The 26,416-nt window shown below is 43.4% G+C and overlaps 1 protein-coding gene across 1 annotated transcript; it reads right to left on the bottom strand.

The window, feature by feature from the left end:
- Window positions 1-1,034: 1,034 nt before the first annotated feature.
- UBE2L3 (ubiquitin conjugating enzyme E2 L3) lies at window positions 1,035-25,899 on the bottom strand. The gene is made up of 4 exons (XM_028709261.2): window positions 25,774-25,899; window positions 9,516-9,611; window positions 5,525-5,711; window positions 1,035-4,622 (listed from the first exon to the last, which is right to left on the bottom strand). The coding sequence occupies exons 1-4, from the start codon at window positions 25,798-25,800 to the stop codon at window positions 4,468-4,470; spliced, it is 465 nt and encodes a 154-aa protein (XP_028565094.1). The 5' UTR covers window positions 25,801-25,899; the 3' UTR covers window positions 1,035-4,467.
- Between the last annotated feature and the right edge of the window lie 517 nt (window positions 25,900-26,416).

The following is a 26,416-nucleotide window of genomic DNA, read 5'->3' as shown; positions in this document are numbered from 1 at the left end:
ACATACTGCCTTTGATACTGGAGGTAATATACTTTTGAATTACAGCTTGAATTTACAAGCTCTTGTCTTCCTCATTATTGCTTTCCCTTACATGCATCTTCACTAACTGCAGCAAATCTAGGGGCCTTAGTGCTGATGAAGCCTCTGGTGATTGGCTGAACTACCCTGACATCACAGAGGTGCAGGAAGCCCAAGATCCTTTGGCTAGCTCAGGTGAGCTGCTTCTGTTGGCCTAATTAGAAAGCTTTCTGGGTCTCTATCCCTCCCTGCATCACAAAGATGCTGTGAGAAGGAAGGGGAAGAGACCCGTCTACACTGTTTCAAGCTCCTCTGAGAAAAATAAATAGAATTCATGTTAGGGAACAGGTAGCCAGTTTTTGCTTGTTGTGAGCGCAATAGTCATCAAAAGCCCCAGAATAACCCAGTTTACAAAGATATTTCCCTTTTCTTTTTCAATCATGCCTCTGTGGATGAACTGAGATTACCGGTAACTCTTCCCACATCTAGAAGCATGTGAAGCTGTTTTTATTGATTCAGACAGTTGGTCCATCTAGCTCAATATTGCCTACACCTGCTGGCAGTACCTCTCCAGGGTTTTAGAAAGTCTCCTGAAACTATCTACATGCAAATAATAATCATTATTTAGAAGAAGGTGCTCAGTCACTGAGCTACAGCTGATGATTTGCTATCTTCTTGCCCATGAACATTTGTCTGTAATGGTCTTAAAAGGTGCTACAGGAATATTTGTGGCATTTACGTATTCATGTTACAAAACGAAACCTCGCATGACAACAGGATAGAGGGCATTAGAATTTAACCCAGACAGACACAGATTATTCTCCCCATCCTCTCTTCATACACCTTTGAAAGGATATTAACATTGAATTGTTGCACAGGGAGGGGAGGAAATAGAAGGACTTTAGCTTAATGCTTGCTTGGTGGAAAAGTTTTAACAAACCTAACACCAAGACCGAAAAGCCTACGTTAATAATAATAATAGTAATAATAATAATAAATGCAAGGGAAGTAAGCCATGCCACAAAGCCTTTGAGAGCATTTTTATTCAGGGTAGCAGAATGGAATTGCAAGAAAGCCTAGACCAATACAAGAAAAGGTGGTGTAGACTTGGATCTCAAAACGACAAGTTTAGAATTCAGCTTTGTTTGAAGAACCAGACAGAACCAGAAGAAAAAAGTGTGAACGCCTGAGTTGACATTGCATCGCCATAGTACTCTTCTTTCATGCATGCCTCAAATTACACTGCTCTACGGTGTATGGGGGGGCAGTCTTGTTGGCCAATGCAACCCCCACCCCACAACTGTGTGTAAAAGAAATGGGCCTTGGATTTGCAGGCTCCCGCTTCCCTCTAACTCCTGTCATTATGCATAGAAGTGAACCTCTTAATATCCAGGAGTAAGAAGACCATTTATCGGCTTTCAGGGACTGGGGTTGAGTGGGAAGAGAAGAATCTCTGGATTGGGTGCAGTGCTGCAAGAATTGGCCTTGGCCACTGAGGCCCTCCTCTTAGGAAAACTAGTTTAAATGGGACACCCCTTTGCAAGAAGCCCACCTGACCACCCGCTTTATGGACCTACAAAAACTCTTCCTTGCTGATTGGCAGGAGTCTGTGGGATCTTTTGAGAGGCACAGCTGAAGGCAAGCGGGATAATCTTGTAACTAAAGTAGCAGCAGCAGGATCTGAAGCCTTCCGGTTCTCGCGTGTTTTGAATTTTCTTCCATCAGATGCGGCCCAGCTGTTCTAGGGGAGAGTGGGAAGCCTTGCCTGAGAGAGCAAGGCGCTGAATGCAATTGCAGAAACAGTTTCCGTAACTGGGGGACCTAAAGTAAAATGTGCATCGCCGTGACTACAGAAACTGCTGTCGTAAGACAATGTCTGCGCCTGCAGAGGTTCTGTGTCGTGTGTTAACATTCTCTGCACCGATGCATCTCTCAGGACAGATCCATTTCTAGCATGCGAACTAGCCTCTCAAACCAAGAACTGTTATACATTGCCTGATCTCAAGACGAGAGGTTTAAAACAGGCATGCCTCCATTCCTAGGTGGTAATAGGAAGCAACACCAGAGCAGCACAAAGGTGGGGATTCTCAACAGTGGCTCCTTGAACAATACAGGCCCTTTTCAGAGAGCACCAGTTCACATATAGGCAGTTTTGACCTGAGAAGTTTACAATTGAAAAGCTATATATTCTCACTAGCAACGTTAACAAGAGTGACGGATAACATGAGAGCTGTGCGTGTACGGAACTAGGGGGCTAACCATGCTAACGGATGCGACTGGCGGTGAAAACCCAACGGGGCTCAAGTGAGAAGCGCTGGCGATGCAGGATTTACATACACTTCAGCTGGACAGGTGAAATTTGGCATATTTTTTTTTTGTTTATTTTGAATCTGCGTGAGCGTGAATGAAACAAAGTCAGTACCAACTTTCTGCAAATGAAGACACAAAAAAATTGTGGAAATTTTGGTAAATAGACAGTGCTGGTCACCAAGCCTGAACACACACACTTAAGGAAATGCAAGTGTCCATTAAGTAAAAGGTAGTTTTTTTTGTTTTTTTGTTTTACTTTAATCGCCTACCAAAGAATTTTGTCTAAGAACACTTAAAACAGAGATGCTTCATAGCCCAACTTATAAAAGAAAAAACTTTTTTTGTTGTTTTTTTTACTTTTCAACAGAGAGGTACTTGGCTGTCAATCTTTTACGGTTTGAAATCAAAAGTTGGGAGGGGGGAAGGAGGGGAGAGAGGGGTATACACAAAACATTAAAAATCCAAAAGGTTACTCTACTGCTCCCCTGACGTACATTAGCCCTAAAATGTAGCAAAGGCAAAGCCCTACTTCCAAACTCCTTACAATTACCCACCTGGGCATGGAAAGGTTTACTAATGCAAGTTCCTGCAAAATAGAATATGATATGTTCTACTTGCGCTCTACTAAGTTTCCACAGGGATCGGGGTCCAAATGCTCACTCGAACCAGGCGTTTAAAGCTCAGCAGCTCAGAAGCCACTTTTGGTCACATGGCTAGATCGCATCTTACGGTATCCTAAACTTTAAAACACTAAAAATGAAACCGGAAGGGTGTTGTTTCAAGTTATAAAGGGGTAGAACTTCACCTTACTTGAGAAGAAATGCCTGGGATTAAAAAAAAAGAGAAAGAAATACATTTAAGTTTGGCTGACCCCTGAAAATGATTACAGCTCAATTTTAGAACGGCGAATTTCGCATAAGAATTTTATGAATGGCAGTATGCCCTGGCCACTTACTGGGGAACAGAAATTTCTTGTGTTTCCAGTAACAATCAGACAATCCATCATTACGGGAAGGTAAATTCCACAGGAGAGGGGTAATTAGATGGAAACTGTGTTCAATGACTAGCAATTTGTTTTCTGAAATTAACACTGCATGACGTTTTACTTCTGTAACCCTCCCGAAAAAGCGGAGGTTGGCTGGGGGAACTTTGTTTTCCTCCCCTCCATTTTGATACCTCTTGGTCCCTAATTTGCAAATTTCCCCATTGCAATGCTGTTCCGAATAATTAAATCTTCTAATAGTCTGCATAGATGCTAAGAATAAAAGTGTAAAATAAATCTTTAAAAAAAATAAATCATCACATCCCACTATTCCTTTTCGCTACAGAAAATCCTGTATCAAAAATTTCTCAGAAACAGGACTTAAGTCATACTGTAATTCACTCATGCATACAAAACTTGGAGTTCCCCATTTAATAAACATTATTGTAGTCACATCAGCCGAATTTACACGAGATCTAGGCTCGGTTCTGATTATTTTACGGAGTACATGTGGTAGATTTTATTACGTTACAAACTGGAGTTAAGAGAAACTTGAGACCAAGTTCCACAAAGCACAGTGCAACATTTTAAAGAGGGATAAAGGAAGCAAAACTGCCAAACATTCGACTCTTTCTTTTCTTTTCTTTTGCCAGGACAATGAGATAATTTTGCTAAGACATCAGTGCAATGGTGGGGTTTTGTTTCTTTGGGGTGGGGTTTTTTTTGGGGTGGGGGTAGGGAAGGATAAGAGGGAAAACTTAAATGTGGGAGGAAGGAATTGTAAGGAAAATAAGAAATAACAGCCACAACCTTTTGAACTTTTAAGGGCAGATTATAAGTCTACGATATTTTTGATAAATTCTGACAAGGAAAAAAAAAAAGAGAAACAGCATCCTTTAAAAGTATATTGAAGCAGTGATTTTAAACAAAGAAAGCAGAACTAGAACATCTTAAATTTTTAATCCTTTCTTTACAGGTTACCTAGCCCACTTTTGATTAAGAAACTGTAGAAAGTTAGTAACAGCCACAAGTTAACACCGAGAGGTGGCACTTGTCAATTTCCCATAGAGTCCTGCTTTGTGGTGTGTCTGAAATGCACTGCTCCAGATCTTCTATCACACATGGCTGACATCAACTCTGTCAGGGTTTTTTTTTTTTTAGTCCACTGGTCGCTTTTCACCATATTTCTTTGTAAACTCTTCAGCGTTCTTACAGAATTTTTTACGGTCCTTAGAGTATTCTTCGGCTAGGTCGGCCCGAAGTGGGTGCTCGGGCTGGGGGTCGTTCACCAGTGCTATGAGGGACTGGATTACTGCCGAAAGAAAGCACGGAAGATGTCAGTATTGATGTGCGAGAGCCAGGTTGGGGGGGGAAAGAGTATTTCAGTACACCCAAGCCTATTGGTTTTTTTACTTTTAAAAAAGCAGAGGTTTTCAATCGCCCATGGCCTCCCGCTAAAGGTGCTACCAATACCACATAAAGAAAGCTATTAAAACCCATGAGAAATTGAACTTTCAAACTGCAACCCTAAACGCTGATGGGTTGAAGCTGGGACACGAAGGGAGGAGGGTGTGAACCCGACAATCATTCTGGGCTTGCTCAGCAATGGTTTGGCAAGCTGGTGTTATTGCATCCAAAAGGGTCCAACGTCTGCTTGTATTTCTGACCAACTTATGAGAAAATAGGGAATTAAGCTCATGACTGTGCAGCGATAGTGTCCTTTCCCCAGGTTTACTTTGCAGTTCCTTTTTTATTTCTCCCAGCTTTCAATAAAGAGTTTGTACATTATAATAAATGTACATTATTATTAGATGTCAAAGAGAAAAATAACTATCAAACTTTTAGAAGACATCGGAAGGCAGCCCTGTTTAGGGAAGCTTTTAATGTTGAATAGGTTATTGTATTTTAGTGTTCTGTTGGAAGCCGCCCAGAGTGGCTGGGGAAACCCAGCCAGATGGGCGGGGTATAAATAATAAATTATTATTATTACAGAACGGCTGCTGTCAAAGTCTAACCATGGTACAGCCAATGTTTTATGAGGGTTTACGGTCAGATGTTGTATGCCATCCCTTGTGGTGGCTGCATCCCACCCCCTGAAGATAAGAACTAAAGCCCTCATTAAACAAAACCTTTTACAGTTACCTTTTACTTAAATTCCCACTAAAAATATAAATTAGTCTGAGAGAAACCATGGCCATCTGCTGGAAGTCTTACCTTGATCAGTTTTGGTGGCTGGCTTCCAGTTTTCAGCACTAATTACTGGCAAACAAACCTGCCCCTTTTCATCGATGTTAGGGTGATAGATCTTTGTTTTAAATGTAATCTTGGGAGGTTTGAATGGATACTCTGCTGGAAAGTTGATTTCGATTCTGAACGCACCCTTGTCGTACGGAGGATTGTCCTGGAATGAGAAGATATTAAGAACAGTTCAATATGGGATGGATAGATTTCAGAGGAATCACCCACAAAAAGGGTGGCTATAATGTTTTCATTCATAAAAACATTAATATATGAATGATTCAAAATCAATATACCAGGAGTTGTGTTATGTATCACAGAAAAGATGCCACAGGCTGATAAAGAGGAGGCTAGTGATGAAGTCAGCTACTAGAAGCAACATGCAGGACAGTGTTTTGCAGAATGAACTGGAACTTGGGAGATTTGTATTGAACTCTAAAAGCTGTGGCTTGCTAAAACAAACCAGCAACAGAACTGCAGGCCTGGGGAGTCAAGAGAAGGGCTTTTCAAAGCAACTTGCTGTCGCTGGAAAAACACCACCACCGCTGCCTCCCTCCAAGGAAAGTTTAAGTGTGGGAATGGAGAATTTCCATGCCCCTCTATTCCGTCACGTGTAGCTTGACCCACTTTTAGACTTGCCTTCCTGGCTATCCCTGAAGCTCTCTTCTCCCCACCCAAGGACACATTTATTTCCCCCACTGCCTTACCATGATAAAACCTCATTTTCAATAACATACAAATACATAATAAAAATATAATAGCAGCAAGGATGGGAGGGATAAACAAAGAACAGCAAAAATCCAACAGCAGCAACGAGGAGCCGCCAATTATCCACTGAATGACCTGGGGATTGGAACAGCTTTTGTTTGGTGTCTAAAAGGTAGTCACTCCCTGTCAAGGCTTCAAGAAGGATATTCCATAGATCAGATTTCTGGGGTGCCGCTACAGAACAGCCCAAATACCCTTTCCTTCAAAGGCTAGTTCTGCGGTGAGTGGGAACAGGACCAATTCTGGAGCAGCACCCCATAAATCCGACTTGTGTATAGAATACCCTTGCAGTTAAAAAACAACAACGAAGGGCACAATTCCACATGCTTCCATTCTATGATGTGTGGTTTGTGTAATGAGTATCCCTCTAGTGCATCCTACCCTCCTTCACTTCAAGCCTTCTCCCTGCTCATAGTACACCCACACCATGCTGTCCCTCTGGCTCACTCACTATATGCCTCCTGGCTCTTTCTACTCCTCTCCCCTCCTGCTTCTCTCCCTGTTGATCACTACTAGCTCATGCTCTCTGCCTCATTCCCTGACGCTGCTGCAATAACAGCGTTCTCTCTACCAGGAAATAAAAGCATCAGGGAAAGAGCTGGGTGCCTAGGCCGCGTGGCACTCAATAGACACAAAAGCCGGCTTCCATTTTTGCACCTCACTGGTCTGAAACATTGTGTTGAAAACCAAACTTTCCCTAAAGCTGAAGTTTAAAATTCAGTAAGGAAACCTGCATTCAAGAGCAACACCAGTTAAAAGAACAAATGAACTAATGAATCCATGGAAACAGTGTCTGCAAGGAACCAGAAGGCAAACGCAGTTTGAGATCATTTAAAAATGGGAGGGGAGGGATTAAAAATTACGCAGGAACATCTCTTCTCTTCAGGGAGGCGAATCCAATGGCCAGAACTCAGAAAGCCTTGCACCACGCAAGAGGCTTAGGTGCTTGTGTTGCTGACTGAGAACGCACCATGGCAAATCACAACTGAAACCAAGGGATGGAGGGAGGCTTACTGCACAAAGGAAAACATCTTGGAAAATCCCCACTCTTTTGGATCCATACCAACTGTGTGCTCATAGATTCAGTAACCTTTAAAATTCTAGCCATTCTGCCTCTAAGGCAGGAGCGGCTAGACATCAAGTTTATCAATGCAAAAGATGGGCAGGCAGAAGAACAGGGTGCCTCCGAAGATACACAAAGCTTAGGGGTGTTTTTAGCAGCAGGATGAGATTGAGCTCACCGCCCATCCCCACATGTCCTTTCCTGGTTAGCTTTCTTCATTTTGGCAGCCTAATTTTAAGTGGGAACAGTCATTTGTTGTTGCTTTCATTAAGCAACTATCCAATTGGACCGAACACGGGTTAGAGCTCAACGTTGAGCCTACTAAGTGGTGAACGCAATGGCGAAGAGGACCTTCTTCGCCGCCTCTTTTGCATCTGCAGGAAACAGCAGGAGACTTCTTTAGGTGGTCCGCAATCTAACAAAACCACCTTCATCATTGGGGTCTGGTGAAGAACCCAAGATCTCCTGCAATGATTCTGCAAAGTTTTTTCCAGATAAAGTCACTCAGATTCGGGAAGAGGTAGGTTCCGCTGTGGTAGTGAGGCCAGGGCGGGAAAGTGCTAGAGTCCTGTCTGGTCAAGTTGCGTGGGATCAATTCCAATCTGTTACCTTCGAGGATGTGGACAGGTTATTAAACCGCTTCTTTTAAAAAAATATTTGGACCTGGCCAATATGGCCAACTATCACCCAGTCTCAAATCATCCATTCTTGGGCAAGGTGACTGAGTGGGTGGTTGCTGAACAACTCCAGGCACACCTGGAGGATGTGGACCATGTGGATCCCTTCCAATCGGGATTCAAGCCTCATCATGGGACTTGAAACTGCGGTTGCGCTGGTCAATGATCTCTGGTGGGCCAGGGACTGAGGTAAAAGCTGTTTTCGGGTTCTGCTGGATCTCTCAGCAGCCTCAGGCACCATTGATCACGACATCCTTCTCGACTGTCTAGAGGAGTTGGGAGCTGGGAGCACTCTCCTTCCTCCTGGGCTGCGTCCAGACAGTGGTGTTGCGGGGGAGTGTTCAGACCCCTGGGCTCTCACTTGTGGGGTGCCTCAGAGATCGGTCCTCTCCCATGCTTTTTAACATCTATATGAAGCTGCTGGGAGAGATCAGGGGGTTTGGACTGGGCGTTCACCAGTATGCGGATGATACCCAGTTCTACCTCTCCTTCAAATCTGAACAAGTGAAGGTCCTGTGCGAGTGTCTGGAGGTGGTTGGAGGATGGATGGATGGATGGATGGATGGCAGCTAACAGATTGAGGCTGACTCCTGACAAGATAGAAGTACTGTTTCAGGGGCACAGGGGGCGGGAAGGTGTGGGGGACTCCCTGGTCATGAATGGAGTAACTGTGCCCTTGAAGGATCAGGTGCACAGCCTGGGAGTCATTTTGGACTCACAGCTGTCCATGGAGGTGCAGGTCAATTCTGTTTCCAGGGCAGCGGTCTACCAGCTTCACCTAGTATGCCAGTTGAGACCCTACCTGCCAGTAGACTGTCACGAGTGGTGCATCCTCTGATTATCTCCTGCTTTGACTACTGACTATGTGGGGCTACCTTTGAAGGCGACCCGGAAACTACAACTAATCGAGAACGTGGCAGCTAGACTGGTGACTGGAAGTGGCTGCCAGGACCATATAACACAAGTCCTAAAGGATCTTCATTGGCTCCCAGAACGTTTCCAAGCACAATTCAAAGTGATGGTGCTGACCTTTAAAGCCCAAACAGCCTTGGTCCAGTATACCTGAAGGAGCGTCTCCTCCCACATCGTTCAGCCCTCCTCCAAAGGTCCTCTGCTGGTTCCCCCACTGCGAGAAGTGAGGTTACAGGGAATCAGGCAGAGGGCCTTCTTGGTAGTGGCACCCTCCCTGTGGAACACCCTCCCTTCAGATGTCAAGGAAATAAACAACTATCTGACTTTTATTATAAGACACCTGAAGGCAGTCCTGTATCGGGAAGTTTTTAATGTTTGATGTTTTACTATGTTCTTATATATGCTGAGAGCTGCCTAGAGTGGCTGGGGAAACCCAGCTAGCTGGGCGGGGTGTAAATAATAAAATTATTATTATTTATTATTATCACCAGGTACAAACGACCTCAGTAGCACTTTTGGAACCAAGAGAAGCTGCTTTCACACTCACAGGAACAATAAGCCCTTGCCAAGTCAATAAGTTAGCTTCATCAACTTGGATATTACGGAAGTTCTTCATTCCACATTTGCGGATTTCTTCAAGCTCCTACAAATCAAGAATAACAAAAAAAGAATGTTAGAGAGAAAAGCCAGAAAACAGTTAACAGTTTAGGAAAACACACATTACTTTTTTCCTTTTGTATTAAGTGGATGGGGATTGAAAAATGAATCAACTGCTGAACATCACTCTTCTTACTTTGGGCAGGTTACATTTCATGGCTATGCTGAGAGTAGGTTTTGTTTACATTTCTCTAATTTCTGTCAGATATAAAATAAAATAAATACCACTACTGATAAAAATAATGTACTTTCAGTCCCACTATTTTCAATCAGAAAGACTACAGCAGGTACTCCCACTAAAATTACTGAGACTTGAAAGTGCTTCACATACCCCAAATGCAGTAACCCATAGAAGAACGAAGCATATGTCAGAATTATATCAGCATACTGCAATACAGTATATTGCCTAAGGCCAAAACCAAGAGATGAAGATTACCTATTGAGCAGGTTTGACTGTTTTAAACCAATGCAGTTATTAAATAATTAATTTAACCTATTGCAATTGTAACCCACTTTTGGATTTATTTATTTATTTGTAAAGAAAAGGGGGACAGTGTTTGTTCAAAAAGTAAAAAAATAAATAAATCATGATTTAAACACACCAAGAGAAAAATAAAAGCCCCAGAGAACACATCAGGCTCCATCAGTCTCAGAGGGCAGCCCATTCCTCATATCACTTGGGAAAAAGACTACATCAAAGGCATGTCCTGCCTGATATGTTGGACCAATGAGCACTTTAGAGAGACCCATAATTGTCATGGAGACCATGAAGTCTCTAGCTGGCTCAGTATCTTCTGTGTGGATATTGAAGTCCCCTAGGAATATCATCCTGGCGTCCTCCAACAATACCCCAGAGAGCACCTCATTCAGCCCTGCTGGGCAACAGGGAAGTTTATGGTTTGGGGAGGGAGGCAACTTTCATTTGCATTTGTTTTTCAAAAAATGTTTAATCGAGAGGTATTGCACAAGAGTGTTACTCAGCAATGCCAACATTCTGATGAAGCAGCACTGCTATTACATTCTCCAATGTTATTCCCTGCATGTTCGGATCTTGAGAACAGCGTCCAAAACTCCCATTGCTGTAGGTGCATTTTGCGACAGGGAATTTCATTAGTGCGAGCAGTTTCTGAGCTCTGGGCTCAGTACTGCACTTAAGATTTCCAATTAAAACTGCACAGTGGAAGGAAAGGAGGGCCTTTTTCTGCCTCCTCACTTCCAGCCACTCTCTGAAGAGACCCTCTTAAGAATATCAGGGAGGGGGGCAAGGGAAGCATGACTTTGTTTTCTGCAGTCTTCAGGCGAGGACTAGACCATGTGGGAAATGAACATAAGATTTTAGCTGCAGTTCATTCATTTTCAGCTTTGTATTCTTTATAAAAAAGCGCACCTAGACATTCTGTTGTTGCGCCCATAACCTAGGTTTAAGGTGCCATTTAACTCCTAGCTTTCATATCTCAGTTTCTAACACAGCTTGAGAGCACGGGTCCTCTGAACTGGGTTGAAGAAATTTTGAAATGCCGTCGTACTTAAGTTGCCCCAGGGTGCCTTACTTATGGTGCCGTGCCATAATCTAGTAGCAGGTACACTGACTGGGAAGTTTCATCACGAAGAGACAGGTGCAAACTTAGCTATGGTAAGGTAAAGGGACCCCTGACCGTTAGGTCCAGTCGCGGACGACTCTGGAGTTGCAGTACTCATCTCGCTTTACTGGCCGAGGGAGCCGACATACAGCTTCTGGGTCATGTGGCCAGCATTACTAAGCTGCTTCTGGCGAACCAGAGCAGCACACCGAATCGCCGTTTACCTTCCCGCCAGAGTGGTACCTATTTATGTACTTGCACTCTGATGTGCTTTCGAACTGCTAGGTTGGCAGGAGCTGGGACTGAGCAACAGGAGCTCACCCTGACGCAGGGATTCGAACCGCCAACCTTCTGATCGTCAAGCCCTAGGCTCTGTGGTTTAGACCGCAGCGCCACCCGCCCTTTAACTATGGTAGGTCACAGCTATTGCTACTGCCATAGCAATAATACTTTACTTCTTGTAAACTTGCTGAAAGCTAAAGGTAAACAGACCTGGTATGATGTTTCTCCACTGATCCCAAGTAGAACACATAGGAACAGCAAAGAAAAGGCAAACACTGGCTATACTGTCAAAACCCAAAGATGCCAGCAAACAATAATTGTATATAAATATAGATTGGCATAATGGAAGTGTCAACTGGCATTATGGAAAGACATGCTATCCAAACTTATATGAACAAAGGGGACGAAGAGCACTGAAAAAGATTCTCAAACTTCATCACAACAAGCCTTCCCAAAATAAACTATTCACCGGGCAGCACTCATCCACGCAAGAAGCCCTCACATCAATAAAATGGGAAGGACAAAATGAGATCCCAAGCAGAAAGGATTCAGACTGATTCTACAGAAGCAAAAGCATGTGGTCCACTGACTTCCCCTTCCCTAAGGAGACACTGTTTGTGTAGTCAAGGAGAATTTATTTCCCTTGAAAACTGGCCAGGCCTCTCTAGCAATAGCCTACCTGAAAGTCGTGAGAACCCTTTGTTTTCATTTAATGCATTTTACCACACTCTTTTAACTGAAAAGGCTCTCGGAGCAGCTTACAATGATCAGTAGTAACACAGTCCTCGCCTTCAGACTTACAAACTGAAGAGCGTGACACACAAGAGAAAGGAGGAGGAGATTGGAAGAAAACACACACATACTCAGGTGCCAATGCTTCACATTTCTGCTGTTACAGAAATGACGAGGAAACAGTTCAGGTAACCTGGTGGAACTAAAGACAGGGGATCTCTCAGTCTCTGTAGCTTGGTGTAAATGATATAACCAAGCTGCTTTATTCGGGGCCTAATCTGATTATTTAGTACTTAGGTATCACCCATAGAGGGACGCGGGTGGCGCTGTGGGTTAAACCACAGAGCCTAGGACTTGCCGATCAGAAGGTTGGCGGTTTGAATCCCTGCGACGGGGTGAGCTCCCGTTGCTCAGTCCCTGCTCCTGCCAACCTAGCAGTTCGAAAGCATGTCAGAAGTGCAAGTAGATAAATAGGTACCGCTCCGGCGGGAAGGTAAACGGCGTTTCCGTGTGCTGCTCTGGTTCGCCAGAAGCGGCTTAGTCATGCTGGCCACATGACCCGGAAGCTGTACGCCGGCTCCCTTGGCCAATAAAGCGAGATGAGTGCTGCAACCCCAGAGTCGGTCATGACTGGACCTAATGGTCAGGGGTCCCTTTACCCTTATCACCCACAGACCTAAAATAGATACTATGTACTTTTGGCTTCTAATTTTACATAATTAAAATGTTTTTCAGTGATAGCTACTAATTACTACTGGACATTGTGATGTAATTTTACAAGGGACAAGGGTTATGAGGGGGGAAAGATAGAAATCATCCCATTTTTAAACTCTAGTTCCCAGACTATATACCATCTAGCCTATTATTGTCTACTCCAGCCTCCTCAACCTGATGTCCTCCAGGCATGTTAGACTACAATTCCCATCATCCCCGATTATTGGCTATGCAGGCAGGTGCTGACAGGAATTGTAGTCCAAAATAGCTGGAAGGTACCAGGTTCAGAAGGACTAGCTTACTCAAACTTGCAACAGCTCTATCAGGTTTTAGGCAAAGGGAAATCCTTGAAGATGGCAAGGATTGAACCAAAAACCTTTACATGCAAGCATTAGGCTCTGCTAGTGAGCTATGGTTCTCCCTGATGTGTTTATAACAAAGCCAATCACTAGCAGATATAAGGTGAGTGACCACGACTAAAAAACCCCAAAAAGCCTGATCCACCTGGATTTACCACTGGTGTCTACTGTCATGATGTACCCACACAATAACAAAAAAATAACTGCAACTTTTGCTGCATTCCCATGAAATGAAAAGGTACCCTGATGGAAGTTCATTGTAAGGCTCAATGTATAGTTATTTTTAAAATGTCTCAGTAAACTGCTAAAGCTGTGCAAAGCTCAGTCCAATCTGACATGGCACTCTGCAAAGAGCTTATTGTACACCTATGGAAATAAACATGAAACAAGCAGGAAACAGCCAATGGAATGTGAAACTTAGGCAACAGGTTTTTGTTGAGTCTCTCCTTTAATCACTTCCCTTAGTATAGAAACTAGCTACTCTGTTAGTATCAAGGTGAATTCAAATCGCCAAGGAAAAAATGCCAGATTATAATCACGGATTTCTTCAAACGAGCCTATTTGCTGATGATATACTTCTAAATAAAGACTAACTGATTGCTGCAATCATAAAAATATGGTAGGCTTTTGCAGACAGATGCTAGCTGGAATACTCAAAGGATCTGCTCCCTTTCAGGTTTCCTTTCTGTTTTGGTCTGCCTGTCTCCTTTCTTATACAACTGCCCTTTTCTACCCGACTCTTGCCCCACAAGGAAGTACAAAATCTCAACCAGAAGAAAGGTCTGGTAATCGTTACTCAGCAGTGTTCTCTATGAGACTGGAGGTAAAGGCCCATGAAATGGTCAAATGCTTACAGCAGGCTTAGGGAACCTAAAGCCTGCCAGATGTTTGACTACAACTCTCATTATCCCTGGCCACAGGCTGGGATTGATGGGAGTTGAAAACCTTCAACGTTTGCGAGACCACAGGCTGGCCAGTCCTAGTTTACAGTACTGAAAGAACCAACTGAAGAGATCAGACTGCTATTAAGCACAAAAAATGAGTCAGAGTCACCCAGATCTGTCAGTGGATGACACCTGCGGCAGTCTGCCCAGCCCCTGGCCCTTAGTAACAAGCTATAAAGTAAGCACACAATCTATTGTGCCATGCAATGATCAACAAAGATGTTTTCCCCACAGTTCTTTGTAAGAAAAAGCAACTGGTTCAGTTTTAAGTGGTTACTTTAAGAGAGTAGCTTCTCACAGCTGAAACTCAAATACAAATAGTCTCCACCTCCCTAATCCTAAACCAATTAGCCATTCTGAATCAAAATGTATTTAAAAGTCTTCCTAACTGGAACAATTAGAAAAAGCTAACAAAAAATTATATTTAAGGAGACGTGGTTCCATACTATTTAATGTGAACGAAACATTATAGGGCACACATTTAACAATTATGTGTTTTGATAGCCTATCAATACAGTTATGACTACGTACAGAGTTTTGTCTGAAGAACTGTCAAGATATGTAACATTGCAAGGCCTCCAGCCTGCCAGTAAACAAACTAGTGCAGACCATAAGAGGGTCTCAATAAGACACATAAGAGCACTGAAAAAGGCAGCCCAGCTGTTTGTAAAGAAAATCAGGAGGGTCTTCAGATATGGTATCTGCTCAGTTGTTCACACGTGGCTACTAAAAACTCACTCAGCACTTGGGCTGTGCATGCATATATATTTAAAAACATATATGGGCAAGGCTCACACTGAAAATGAACAGGAAAGGGGGACTCCTGGTTGCCAGAAAGCAATCTGTAGGCCTGGCCTTCCACAACCTGATGCTCTCCAGGTGTTTTGGATTAAAACTCCTATTTAACCCAAGCCAGGGTGGTCATATTGGGGAAGATTAAAGGTAAAAAAAGGTAAAGGACACCTGGACGGTTAAGTCCAGTCAAAGGTGACTATGGGGTTGCGGCGCTCATCTCACTTTCAGGCTGAGGGAGCTGGCGTTTGTCTGCATAGTTTTCCGGGTCATATGGCCGGCGCAACGGAACACCATGACAGAAACCAGAGTGCACGGAAACGCCGTTTACCTTCCCGCTGGAGTGGTACCTATTTATCTACTTGCACTGGCATGCTTTCGAACTGCTAGGTTGGCAGGAGCTGGGACAGTGCAACGGGAGCTCACCTATGGTATCCCAAAGGCAGACAGCAGACTTCCCACATCTTACTGAACCATCTTCTGAGATGGGAAGCAATGCCTTCAGTAGCATAAAAGGGGCTGAGCTACTAATGGCCACCAGGGCACCACCCTTTCCCCTTTCTGATACAAATTAGTAGCACAAGCCACAATAACTGTATAAAGTGTCCCATTTGCTCGCATTTCTGTGAAACAGAAAGGAGCATAGAATCGGTGGCAATGACAATGAAGAATGAGATTGGAATATAGCAGTGAAATCTGGGGCAGCAGTCAGGATTTGGGCAAACAGCTACTTTGGCACGTAAGAGGGTGTTCAAAGAGGAGTTCACATGATGGGGATAGAAAGGTCTGGGGAAGATGCTCAGATCCAAAGATCTGGGAATGGTGAAGGGATTTTGGCAGGCAAGATGAGGAAAGGTGGTACAGGGATTCCATAGCAAAGTTTTGTTTTGTTTAGAAGTTGGCACCTCCACACCACCAGTGATTCCCACCTACCCACATGTGATAAATTGGTGGTGTGGAACCCAGGCCTCTGCTAAGTTTCGTCCGGTAACCCATTTTTATTTGCTTAACCTCCATTTTGAAATTCATTATTTCATTTCATTTCAAAGCTCCCCGACTTCTGAATAATGGCAACATGGATCACATATTATTGTCTCTCTGGCTCCATACTGAATTTTCAATAGTTGGTGGCTTTTAAAACAAATAACAACATACCACCACATTTATTTCTGTTTGTTAACCATTACTACACCACCTGCAATGTTGGCAAGATTCCGCCTTTGGCAACATGCTCTTCTGGAAGTTTCATGTGGAAAATATGTCACGAATCAGAAGGAAGCAGCTAGCTAGCAATGGATGCTAACATTAGAGCAGTCCCTTTTGAGGAAATTGGGCAATTTTAAAAGAGAAGCAGAAGTTCAGCAATGCTGAGTGACAACATGACGGGAATCCAGCATATAGTATTGCTTGTAATCTTTACCATTAAAGCACTTCAACCTCCTTTGCTGAAATCACTCATGTACCTTTCACTCTGCACTTTGCCCATCATTTCCTTTTCAGGAGACAAATCCTGCAGCATATCTCAAAGAATGAATCTCCACCCACCAACAAGTATTACTATGCTCAAATATTCAAAATGAGAGCGCACATTTCGATTTTGGCAGGCAAGATGAGGAAAGGTGGTACACTAGAAGCTCTAACTTTGCACTCTTGCTTCTAAACCTTAAATACACAAATCAATCATAATCTCAGCCTTCACTCTAACGAGACTCTTTCATCAAACAAAAAAATAAAGAAAGAGAAAAAAAGTGAGATTCCACGAAGAGACAAGGAAATGACTGGAAGCTGCTTGCAGCTTGGAGGCCATATGTTGCCACTCCCAATAAGAAGTGATTCAGAATATCCTCTCCCTCTCCACAAAAAGGAGTTAAGTCTCAAGTTATCGCAATTAAAATTTGAGAAAAGATCCTTTCATCTATTTTATTGGTGGGGAGGGGAGGAATTCTATTCCCTGTTCTGAATATTGTATGGACTCCCTGTCTGAAGCCCTGGAGAGCCACTGCCAGTCAGTGTAGACAACACTAAGCTAGATGGATCAGTGGTTCTGACTTGGTATTAGGCAGCTTCCTAACTAGGCATATAATTCCAATATAGCTATCTTGGAACTATAATATGTCAGGATACTGTCTGATATTGATGAGAGTATTCAGAACAATGACGTCACTGTTAACTCCAGAGCCCCCCAGTGGCAGTAGCCATGCAAATGCATTTTCAAATGAGACAGACATATATTACTACGCCCATCTAACTTTGCATAAATTTGAATGTTAATTCGTGCTGGCATGCATATTTAAAAATAGCACATTAGCTAACGTTAAGGATAGGCTAAAACAATGAACTAGGGGGGGGGGTCACAGCAAACAATGACCTGTTGAAACTTCTGTTGGAAGGCACCCAGAGTGGCTGGGGAAACCCAGCCAGATGGGCGGGGTATAAATAATAAATTATTATTATTAATTATTATTATTATTATTATTATTACATACAATTCTATTATTTGCTTTCAAATAATGTGTTCAGTGGAGTATCTGGCAGTGAGAATTTAGCTGAAAATAAAGTTAGAAAAGAATATACGGACCACCACTCTCAATCTAATCTACTAAGTTTTAAACTCATTATTTTTACCCAAACGTGTCCCAGTGTTATGGTCTACACGACATATATGTCTCCTGCCTTTTTCCCTGACAGGAACACAAGGCTGCTTGCATATAAAAATAAGAACAGATAAAAACATGGGGGGAATTGTTAAAAAACAATTAAACATACTATTATATATTTATATTAGTGAGCTTGTGCCCAGTTGCTTGGTGCAGTGCCACCACATAAGAGTATCGAACGAAACACACACATATCAGATTTTTTTAAAACAGGAAAAAGTTACTAGCTAAAACATAAATAGCTTGATGAGTCAACAGCTCATTTACAAAAGATCTGAATACAAATGCTCCAAGTTAGTTTCATGGGAGTGTTTGCTGCTGTTAGTTTATGCAGGAGTTCAGCTGAGTAAATGTTTGACTATGTAGCTGTTCAAGCAAAAACTTTTTAAAATCAACCTGCTTGCTATTTCCTTGCCTTTCAGGCAGAAATTTGAAGACAACTGTGTTAACATTTCAATGTTTCTGAACACTCCAAATTTAAAAAGTGAAAATCACAATTTGGGTTTTTTAAAAACTTTTTTTAAAAACTTATTTCCCCAAGGAGCTGGTGTCATTTTAATGCCACAAAATGATTTGCTGTAAACATGGGGCAGTTCCTTTCATTTCACCAACCTTAACTGGTGATATACATGGTTTCATATAGCCAAGAATCTTCTATAAATTTGTATCTTCCACCAACAGAAAGTGGTCCATTTCATTTCCATGAGAAACAGAAACAAAAATTCCTTTTTGTGGCATGGGTCTAACATGTGGCAGCCCTCACGCAAGGCCACTGGGTTCTCATGGAAGTGCTCTGGATGGGTCATCTCAACTCCCATGATGGTGGCAGCACTTTAAAGGTATTTGGGCGTTTATGCACAGAAAACGCAAAGAGTACCTTCTTATGAGCTCTGCAGCAGCCCTGCAGCAGCCCCACACCGCCATGTGGGGGCTTGCTGCATGTCCGAACTAGGACAATGTATAGATTTTAATATGCTAATGACACAATATGGTATCAGTACACACAGCACTGAGACAGTGGCTCGCAGAATTGGACAGAAGGACTCTACCAATAGCGAAACAGTGGCCAAACGACACTGCTATGCTGGGACTTGCCCATGACCTTCAGCACAGTACAGCTTTTTAAGGAATGGAACAAGGCCACTACCAGCCCTTTTACACGGGCAACTTATGTTTACTGAACAAGGATCTTGTAGCAACACCACCACACTCTTGTGCAGATAGTCTAAGGTGCACTTCAAACGATTTTTATGGGGAAATGATTGCATACTAAATAAATAAATAGTTTGAAGAAATGTTTAGTAAAACAGCATTAGACATATTGCTGCTTTCCCTGCTTACTTACACTGAAGTATTAACAAATAAATTTTCTATATGCATTATCCTACCTCTGTCATTTCTGGGAGAAGATACCATTTTTTTATTTACATCCTGGTAAAATGACATATGACAAAGCTGAACCGTGCTGGCCCATTTGCCCCCAAATGTAAAGGATTACTGTGTTGTATTAGCAACAGGAGTTTGGGGCTGCTATGGCAGCTGTTTGACTGGGACACCGGAGGCCACATTTGGTCATACTCTGTACTAGAACAGAATCAACCAAAGGGGCAGCCGCCTTGAAAACAGAAAGGCCAGTATTTTGTCATAGCTTTAGCTAGCCTCTATCTGAACCCATGCTCTAGATTCAAGTCATCAAAATTCTATGGTATAGATTTCAATTACTCTCTCTTGGTATGGAGATATAAATTACTAGTTAAATCCATAATACAAGAAAAGGAAATATTATTTGTAAAACACTACATATATTGTATGAGAATTAGAGTTCATACAGACAGATCAGGGAGTGCATAACCCAACTACACTTTTGTTAGTCAAAAGCAATCACATGCCATCTAGTCCTCAGATAATAGTCAAGATATCCTATCATTTTTAGTTTATTTTAAATCAGGGTGCAACAGCACACCAAGAGTGAGCGTAAGTACATTGCCTTCAGAGCTAAGGTGGGAGTGGGGGGGAGTATTAAAGCATTTAAAGAAAGTTGTGGCAAAAATGGTTGCCCAATCCGCATGTGAAAAGTAGCTATTACCTCACAGAACCAGTGTTGGAAACTCAGGTATATAAGCTAGGCGCCAAATGGCTCCTGAAACCAAAGTTACAGTCGCCAAAATGGGATGTCTAGCTGCCATTTGGGGGCAAGAGAGCTCTAAAGTCTTATTTTTCAAATGATGGACTGAGTGTGATTGATTCTCAGTTAAACATCTGGCTAGTTCAGATGACAACCTTGAGCTAGCTTAAGAGCTTTGAGAACTTGAAGAAGAAAAGTCCCTTGATCCAGGGACAGTTCACATATATTTTGGCCTATTCCTTCCTCTTTTTCTTATTGGTGACTGCTCCTACTCAGGCTGCGCAGAAAATGCCTTTTGGTTCCAGAAATTGATTTCAATTGTGCAGCTTAAATATAACTGATATGATTATACAGGATGTGGTATTAGTATGTGAAAATAGTCCAGATCCAATCATCCCCAGGCATGCACCTCCAGGCATCTTTACTTGGTCAGAAGAGTCTGATAGCTAGGTGCAAAATGCACCTGGTGCCTGGCTAATTTTGAACACTGAGCAGAACAGCCTCATCGGCAAAAAACAAACATAAAAAACCTATGGTACGGGAATTGCTGCTGAGTGGCAGCCTAGTTTGGCATGAGCAACACCTCCAAGAAAAATAAACACTCTTTTTCTTCTTTGGCAATCATAGAATCATAGAGTCGGAATAGACCACAAGGGCCATTGAGTCCAACCCCCTGCCAAGCAGGAAACACCATCAGAGCACTCCTGACATATGGTTGTCAAGCCTCTGCTTAAAGACCTCCAAAGAAGGAGACTCCACCACACTCCTTGGCAGCAAATTCCACTGTTGAACAGCTCTTACTATCAGGAAGTTCTTCCTAATGTTTAGGTGGAATCTTCTTTCTTGTAGTTTGGATCCATTGCTCCGTGTCCGCTTCTCTGGAGCAGCAGAAAACAACCTTTCTCCCTCCTCTATATGACATCCTTTTATATATTTGAACATGGCTATCATATCACCCCTTAACCTCTTCTCCAGGCTAAACATGCCCAGCTCCCTTAGCCGTTCCTCATAAGGCATTGTTTCCAGACCTTTGACCAAAGGCAAATCTTTAAAAATGTAGTATAAACACTGACAACTGGAAAACAATGGCCTGCAAGTGCTCCAGTTGGAGAACAGCCTTTACCAAAGGTGTCATGGCCTTTGAAGACACTCAAACTCGGGACACATGGGAGAAATGTGCTAAGAGGAAGGCACGCTTGGCAAATCCACACTGTGATCAACTCCCGCCCGGAAACCAATGTCCCCACTGTGGAAGGACGTGTGGATCCAGAACTGGCCTCCACAGTCACTTACGGACTCATTGTTAAAACCGTGTTTATGGAAGACAATAAAAACATTCAAAACTTCAGAAGTGTGTCTGGCTTACCACCAGTTACAGACCACTTCCAACAGATACAAGCTGCACTTAAGACAATCACCTGCCATGCAGCCATTGAAATAGCAATGGATGAGCTTACTCTAGGGTAGGGTGGGAAATGATGACTCCACTTCCCTTTAGTGTTCAGAAAATGAATTAACTTCTAAACACAAGTACAAACTTGAGTAAAGAGCTCTAGATTCCATGTAAAACCAGGTTTCAGATGTCCACTCACTGTTTAAAGCAGGAGTATTACCCAGGCAGCATTAACTGCAGCCAGAATGGCCAGTGGCAAAGAATGATGGAAGCTGGAGGTCCAACAACATCTGGGGTGCCACAGATTCCCCACCCCTTCTACTAAAATATATTCTGGAAATGCTCTAAAAGGTAATTCTTAATGTTTATATTCCATTTACTTACTTCTGTCAACCACCTAACTGTCTGAATATGTAATCACCCTATTTAAATTATCTTAAAAATATTTTACCATGGGGAAAGGTTTGCTATGACAAGGCCTGAGAATCTCTGCTTTCCAATAAATTCCAGTTATTTCAGTTTCTGTAGATAGTTCTTAGTAGTTCATCAGTAACTGTCTGTTTCAAAATACTATATAAAAGAGTGTATATAAGATAACCCCTTTAAACAGACAGGAAGTTTATTACAATATTAAAATAGTCTTTTCTTTCAGATTCAACATTTACTTTTGTAAAATCCCAATTCTCATCTATATGCCCAGATCTAATTCAGGGTTGTGGAACCTGTAGCCCACCAAGTTAAAAATAGAGGGAATGACAAATTACAGAAGCCAGTCAATAAAAGAACACACAGTCCCCAGAATTTCTACTGCTTTACGCTGCCATGATGCTATCTCATATTATGGAAACATTATTTTAGATCAAAACCTAATATCAGACTAGTAGTGGTAAATACAAGTAGAATTAAATAAACATAAAGGAGGGGTTCCTTATGGACAAAGTGGTTCATGGCTCAGATACAAAATACGGTACCTGATACTTATTATTCTGTGAAGCTCTCACTGAAATCAACATTAAATGAGCCATGTTTAAGCTTTAGAACCAGTGAGGAATATAATTGGCAATTTACTAATAACTTCTAATAGAGTATATAGATTAAAAGCAACTTAGGTTAAAACTACGTTTTTAATCTGTGCTTCATTCAGCAAATATTATTAAACTGAGAAGTAGACTAAGCAAAAAACAGACCCTGGAGGGGAGCATTTCAGATATAAGTATGAAAGTTTCACTTTCCTTTTCAATAACGAATAATGTCCTTTCTTGGCCTTCTTCAGAAGGAAATGCTGATTACACCACCACCTTTGCTATAGCAAACAGATATGTATGGGCGGTGAGCGAAGATTAACACACAAACGTATATACATGCTGGCAGCATTCTGGACATCTATATCATTAACATCAGTAGCTCAGGCTTACAGCAAGGGTAGGGAACCTTCTATTTCTTTTTTCTGTCAAAGGCCATGTTCCCTTAGGGGTAATCCACTGAGGGCCACCTGTCAGGAGTGTGAAGGGCCACAACCAGTTTTGAGCAAGGCCTATGTTATTCCAGCTTTCTGCCACACCCTTCTCTCCCTCCTCCTTTCCCTCTCCATCTAGTGTGCTACCAGGTAGGGGGTTAAGAGGAGATAGATCTCTTTTGCAAGAGGCCTGAAATAATCACTGACAAGAGAGACACCCCCCCCTACTTTCATTGCTCCATTTAAGCATATCCCCACCCCAGTTTCCACATCTCTTTCCAGATTCATCACACACCTACACTTAGGCCGAAGGCTGCAAGCAGTCCTAGGGAAAGAATTTGCCCATCCTGGTAGACAGCATCAGGACCAACATCATATGCTGGAGAGCTGCATGTTATATTTTGTCCAAAATTACTTATTTACCATATGCAGCAAACGGCTTGAGAACTACAGCTCTAGTTACAATCTCTACAGGTCTAAAACACCAATATTATAATTCCGTGTGTAAATCCTACCAGCATAGGTACGGGTTCAGAAAATACACTGAAAGTCCTGCACTCTCTCCTGTGCAGATTGGTCACTATTCATATATTTGCCTCTTAAACTTTTTAGGAACTGCATACTATTAGTCAAAAACATGCAAATGACTGGTTTAAGGACAGATGGGTGGTGCGGGTGGGACGACAAGGAAAAATAGTTGCTCTTATCATAATTATTTGTTGAACTTGTATACTACCCTAGGCACGTATACCTCAGGGCGGTTCACTCTTCTTCTAAAAGTACAAGACTATTATCTCTGCATATCAATACAGAGAGAGTGGATTTAAGTATTTTTTAAAAAATTAAAAGAACAGGTTATTTCTTGAAACAAGAACCCACCCCAACTTTTGCTTTACACATAAGCTTAAAGCCATGCTGACAGTAAAAACTGACTCTACACAAATGGTAAAACTGTTAGGATTTATATACAGTTGTAAGAGCTTCCCAAGTGAAATCTGTTCCCAGTCAGCACCTAAGAAAAATTAAAACAATTTCAATGACATAATTTATTCAATTGTCCACACATTTCTCAAGTTCTGGACAGTAAACTTTACTCACCAAATAAATTAGAAAGCTACCTTACTATGCCTGTACCCAATTATAAACATAGTTCATTGACTAAATGCCATATAACTAATTACATATGCACAGTACAAGATCAACAACAACAACTTATTATTTATACCCTGCCCATCTGGCTGGGTTTTCCCAGCCACTCTGGGCGGCTTCCAACAATATATTAAAAATACATTAAAACATCAGTCATTAAAAACTTCCCTAAACAGGGCTGCCTTCAGATGTCTTCTAAATGTCAGATAGTTGTTTATTTCTTTGACATCTGGTGGGAGGGCTTCCACAGGGTAGGCACCATTACTGAGAAGGCCCTCTGCCTGTTTCCCTGTAACCTCATTTCTTGCAGTGAGGGAACCGCCAGAAGGCCCTCAGCGCTGGACCTCAGTGTCTGCGCTGAGTGAGGGGGTGGATACGCTCCTTCAGGTTTATGATTAAGAATCTCTTAAGCAAAACAAAACCAACTGTTATTCATGACAGGTATCTTAGAAGAGGCATTCCCTCTTGTGAAAAACAAAATGAGAAATGCCTCTTCTATGATGAAGCTTGCCACTAATGGGAATTTGACGAACTTGTGATAAATTCATCAGGGGCACCTTTTTCGTCAAATATTGCAGCGCAATTACAATACAACCTGTCATGCTACAACAGCTGCAAAAGCCGTATCTGGGTGTAAACGATACGAGTTAGTGAAAGGAATGCGTTAATAGTGACGCAAAAACTGATGATGCATATGCAGAACAGTTTTTAATCTGTGTTTATGAAGGCTGTGGATCAAACGTCACTCTCTCATCCTAGATATGACTGTATCACTCCAGGGGAACAACATAGCCTCGTCTGGACTAGTACAGTGTTAATCCGTTGTCGGGGCAAAACGAAACTAATTCACAGGATATGTGTCATCTTAAAAAGCCTAACCGATCTGGGCTGCAAACTCACTGAACGTAGTCACACTTACTCCCAAGTATACGCCAAGCCGTTATTGTGGCACATGCTTTCCAAAGCTCCCACCCATCCTCTTTTGTTGCCCATCCTTGCCGGTTGGGGGGGGGGGGGAGAGATCTCCTTCCTTACATAACCCCAGAACCGAATAAAAAGCCACCGCTTTGATCCCGTGCCTGAAGAAGTAACTTTGGAAGATCTGAAGGCTTTTTGAAGGAAGGCCGCGGGAAAAGGAACAAAAAAGGAAGGAGGCAGCAAAGCCATCCCCACCTGAAGTGACTTTTGAACCCGTTTTCAGCTTACTCAAGAGAGGGGGATGGCGAGAAACGTGGGAGAATTCCCATTATTCTTTTAAAAAGGAAAAGAGAGATCCACCCCACACGGCCTACTGGAGCAAAAATAACGATTTATTCTTTATTTTTTCCCCCTCCACAGTTCCCACAAAGGACCGACTTCGAAAGAGTCTCCTCTTTTGTAGCGTCGGAAGCCACCACCCACCTCCTCCCACTCCCGGCGACACTCCGCCCCGAATCCGAAGCGGGGTCTGGGCTCGCCGCCTTCCCTCCTCCCCGGCCCGGCGAGTGGGGTGGGCTGGCTTGGACGGAGGGGCCCCCCGAGCCCGGAGACGCCCCAATGGACGCGGGTTGCCCGGAGCGAGGAGGAGGGCGCCGCCGCCGCCGCCATCCCGCCCTTTGCTTAGTCACCGCGGGAGCCCCTTCTCGGGCCGCGGCCGCCGGTGTGAGGAGGGAAGAGGCGGAGGAGAAGAAGCCTCCGCTCCCGCCGCCGCCGCCGCCGGCCTCCAGCCCCTTCCCGAGGCGCTCTCGGGAGCCGAGGCCTACGCTTCCCTCAGGCGCCGGCGGAGGAGGCGAAAAAAGAGAGAGGGGAGAGCGAAGCGGAAGCGGCTCCGGCGGCCCGAGCCGGGGGGGGGGGGGAAAGCGGGGGAGCGGGGGCTTCGGGAGCCGGGAAGGGACCGCTCTCCTCCGCCGCCCGGCCCGCGAAGAGCCTCCCGCCGCTCCCCACCCCGCCCCGGCCCTGCCCGGCGGGCGAGCTCTCGGATGTTACCTTCATCAGCCTCCTGCTGGCCGCCATCTTGGATCTGCTGCCGCTGCCCCACAATGCATGGCGGCGGCGGCTGCGGACGAGGCGGCTACATAGACCCTGCGCTTCCTGGAGTTGACACGCGCCGGGCGGGAAGGAGGGAGGGGGAGGAGGAGGAGGAGGCGCGCGGGAGGGGGGGGAGGGGAGGCGTCGTTTGGGGTGGGGGGAGTCGCCCCCCCCCCGCGCTCCGTGAGAGGGTTATTATGGGGCAGGCACCTCCTGCCGATAGATAACGCAGGGACATGATTTTGGAATTTCCAGTTTGGGGAATTTCAACTTTATGTCTGTTTCTTCTTCATCATCATTATCTTATTCGCGATTTCCCATTTTATACGTTTCCCTAATTTTACAGTCTTTTTAAACAAAATTTATTAAAGCTTTATTGCAGAACAATTTACATACAGTGGTACCTCAGGTTACAGACGCTTCAGGTTACAGACTCCGCTAACCCAGGAATAGTGCTTCAGGTTAAGAACTTTGCTTCAGGATAAGAACAGAAATCGTGCTCCAGCGGCACGGCGGCAACAGGAGGCTCCATTAGCTAAAGTGGTGCTTCAGGTTAAGAACAGTTTCAGGTTAAGAACGGACCTCCGGAACGAATTAAGTA

This window comes from Podarcis muralis, chromosome 16 (genome assembly GCF_964188315.1).
Source record: "Podarcis muralis chromosome 16, rPodMur119.hap1.1, whole genome shotgun sequence".
NCBI classification, from domain to species: domain Eukaryota; kingdom Metazoa; phylum Chordata; class Lepidosauria; order Squamata; family Lacertidae; genus Podarcis; species Podarcis muralis.
Note: the sequence above shows the minus strand (reverse complement) of the source record. Positions and strands in the feature narration are given on the sequence as shown.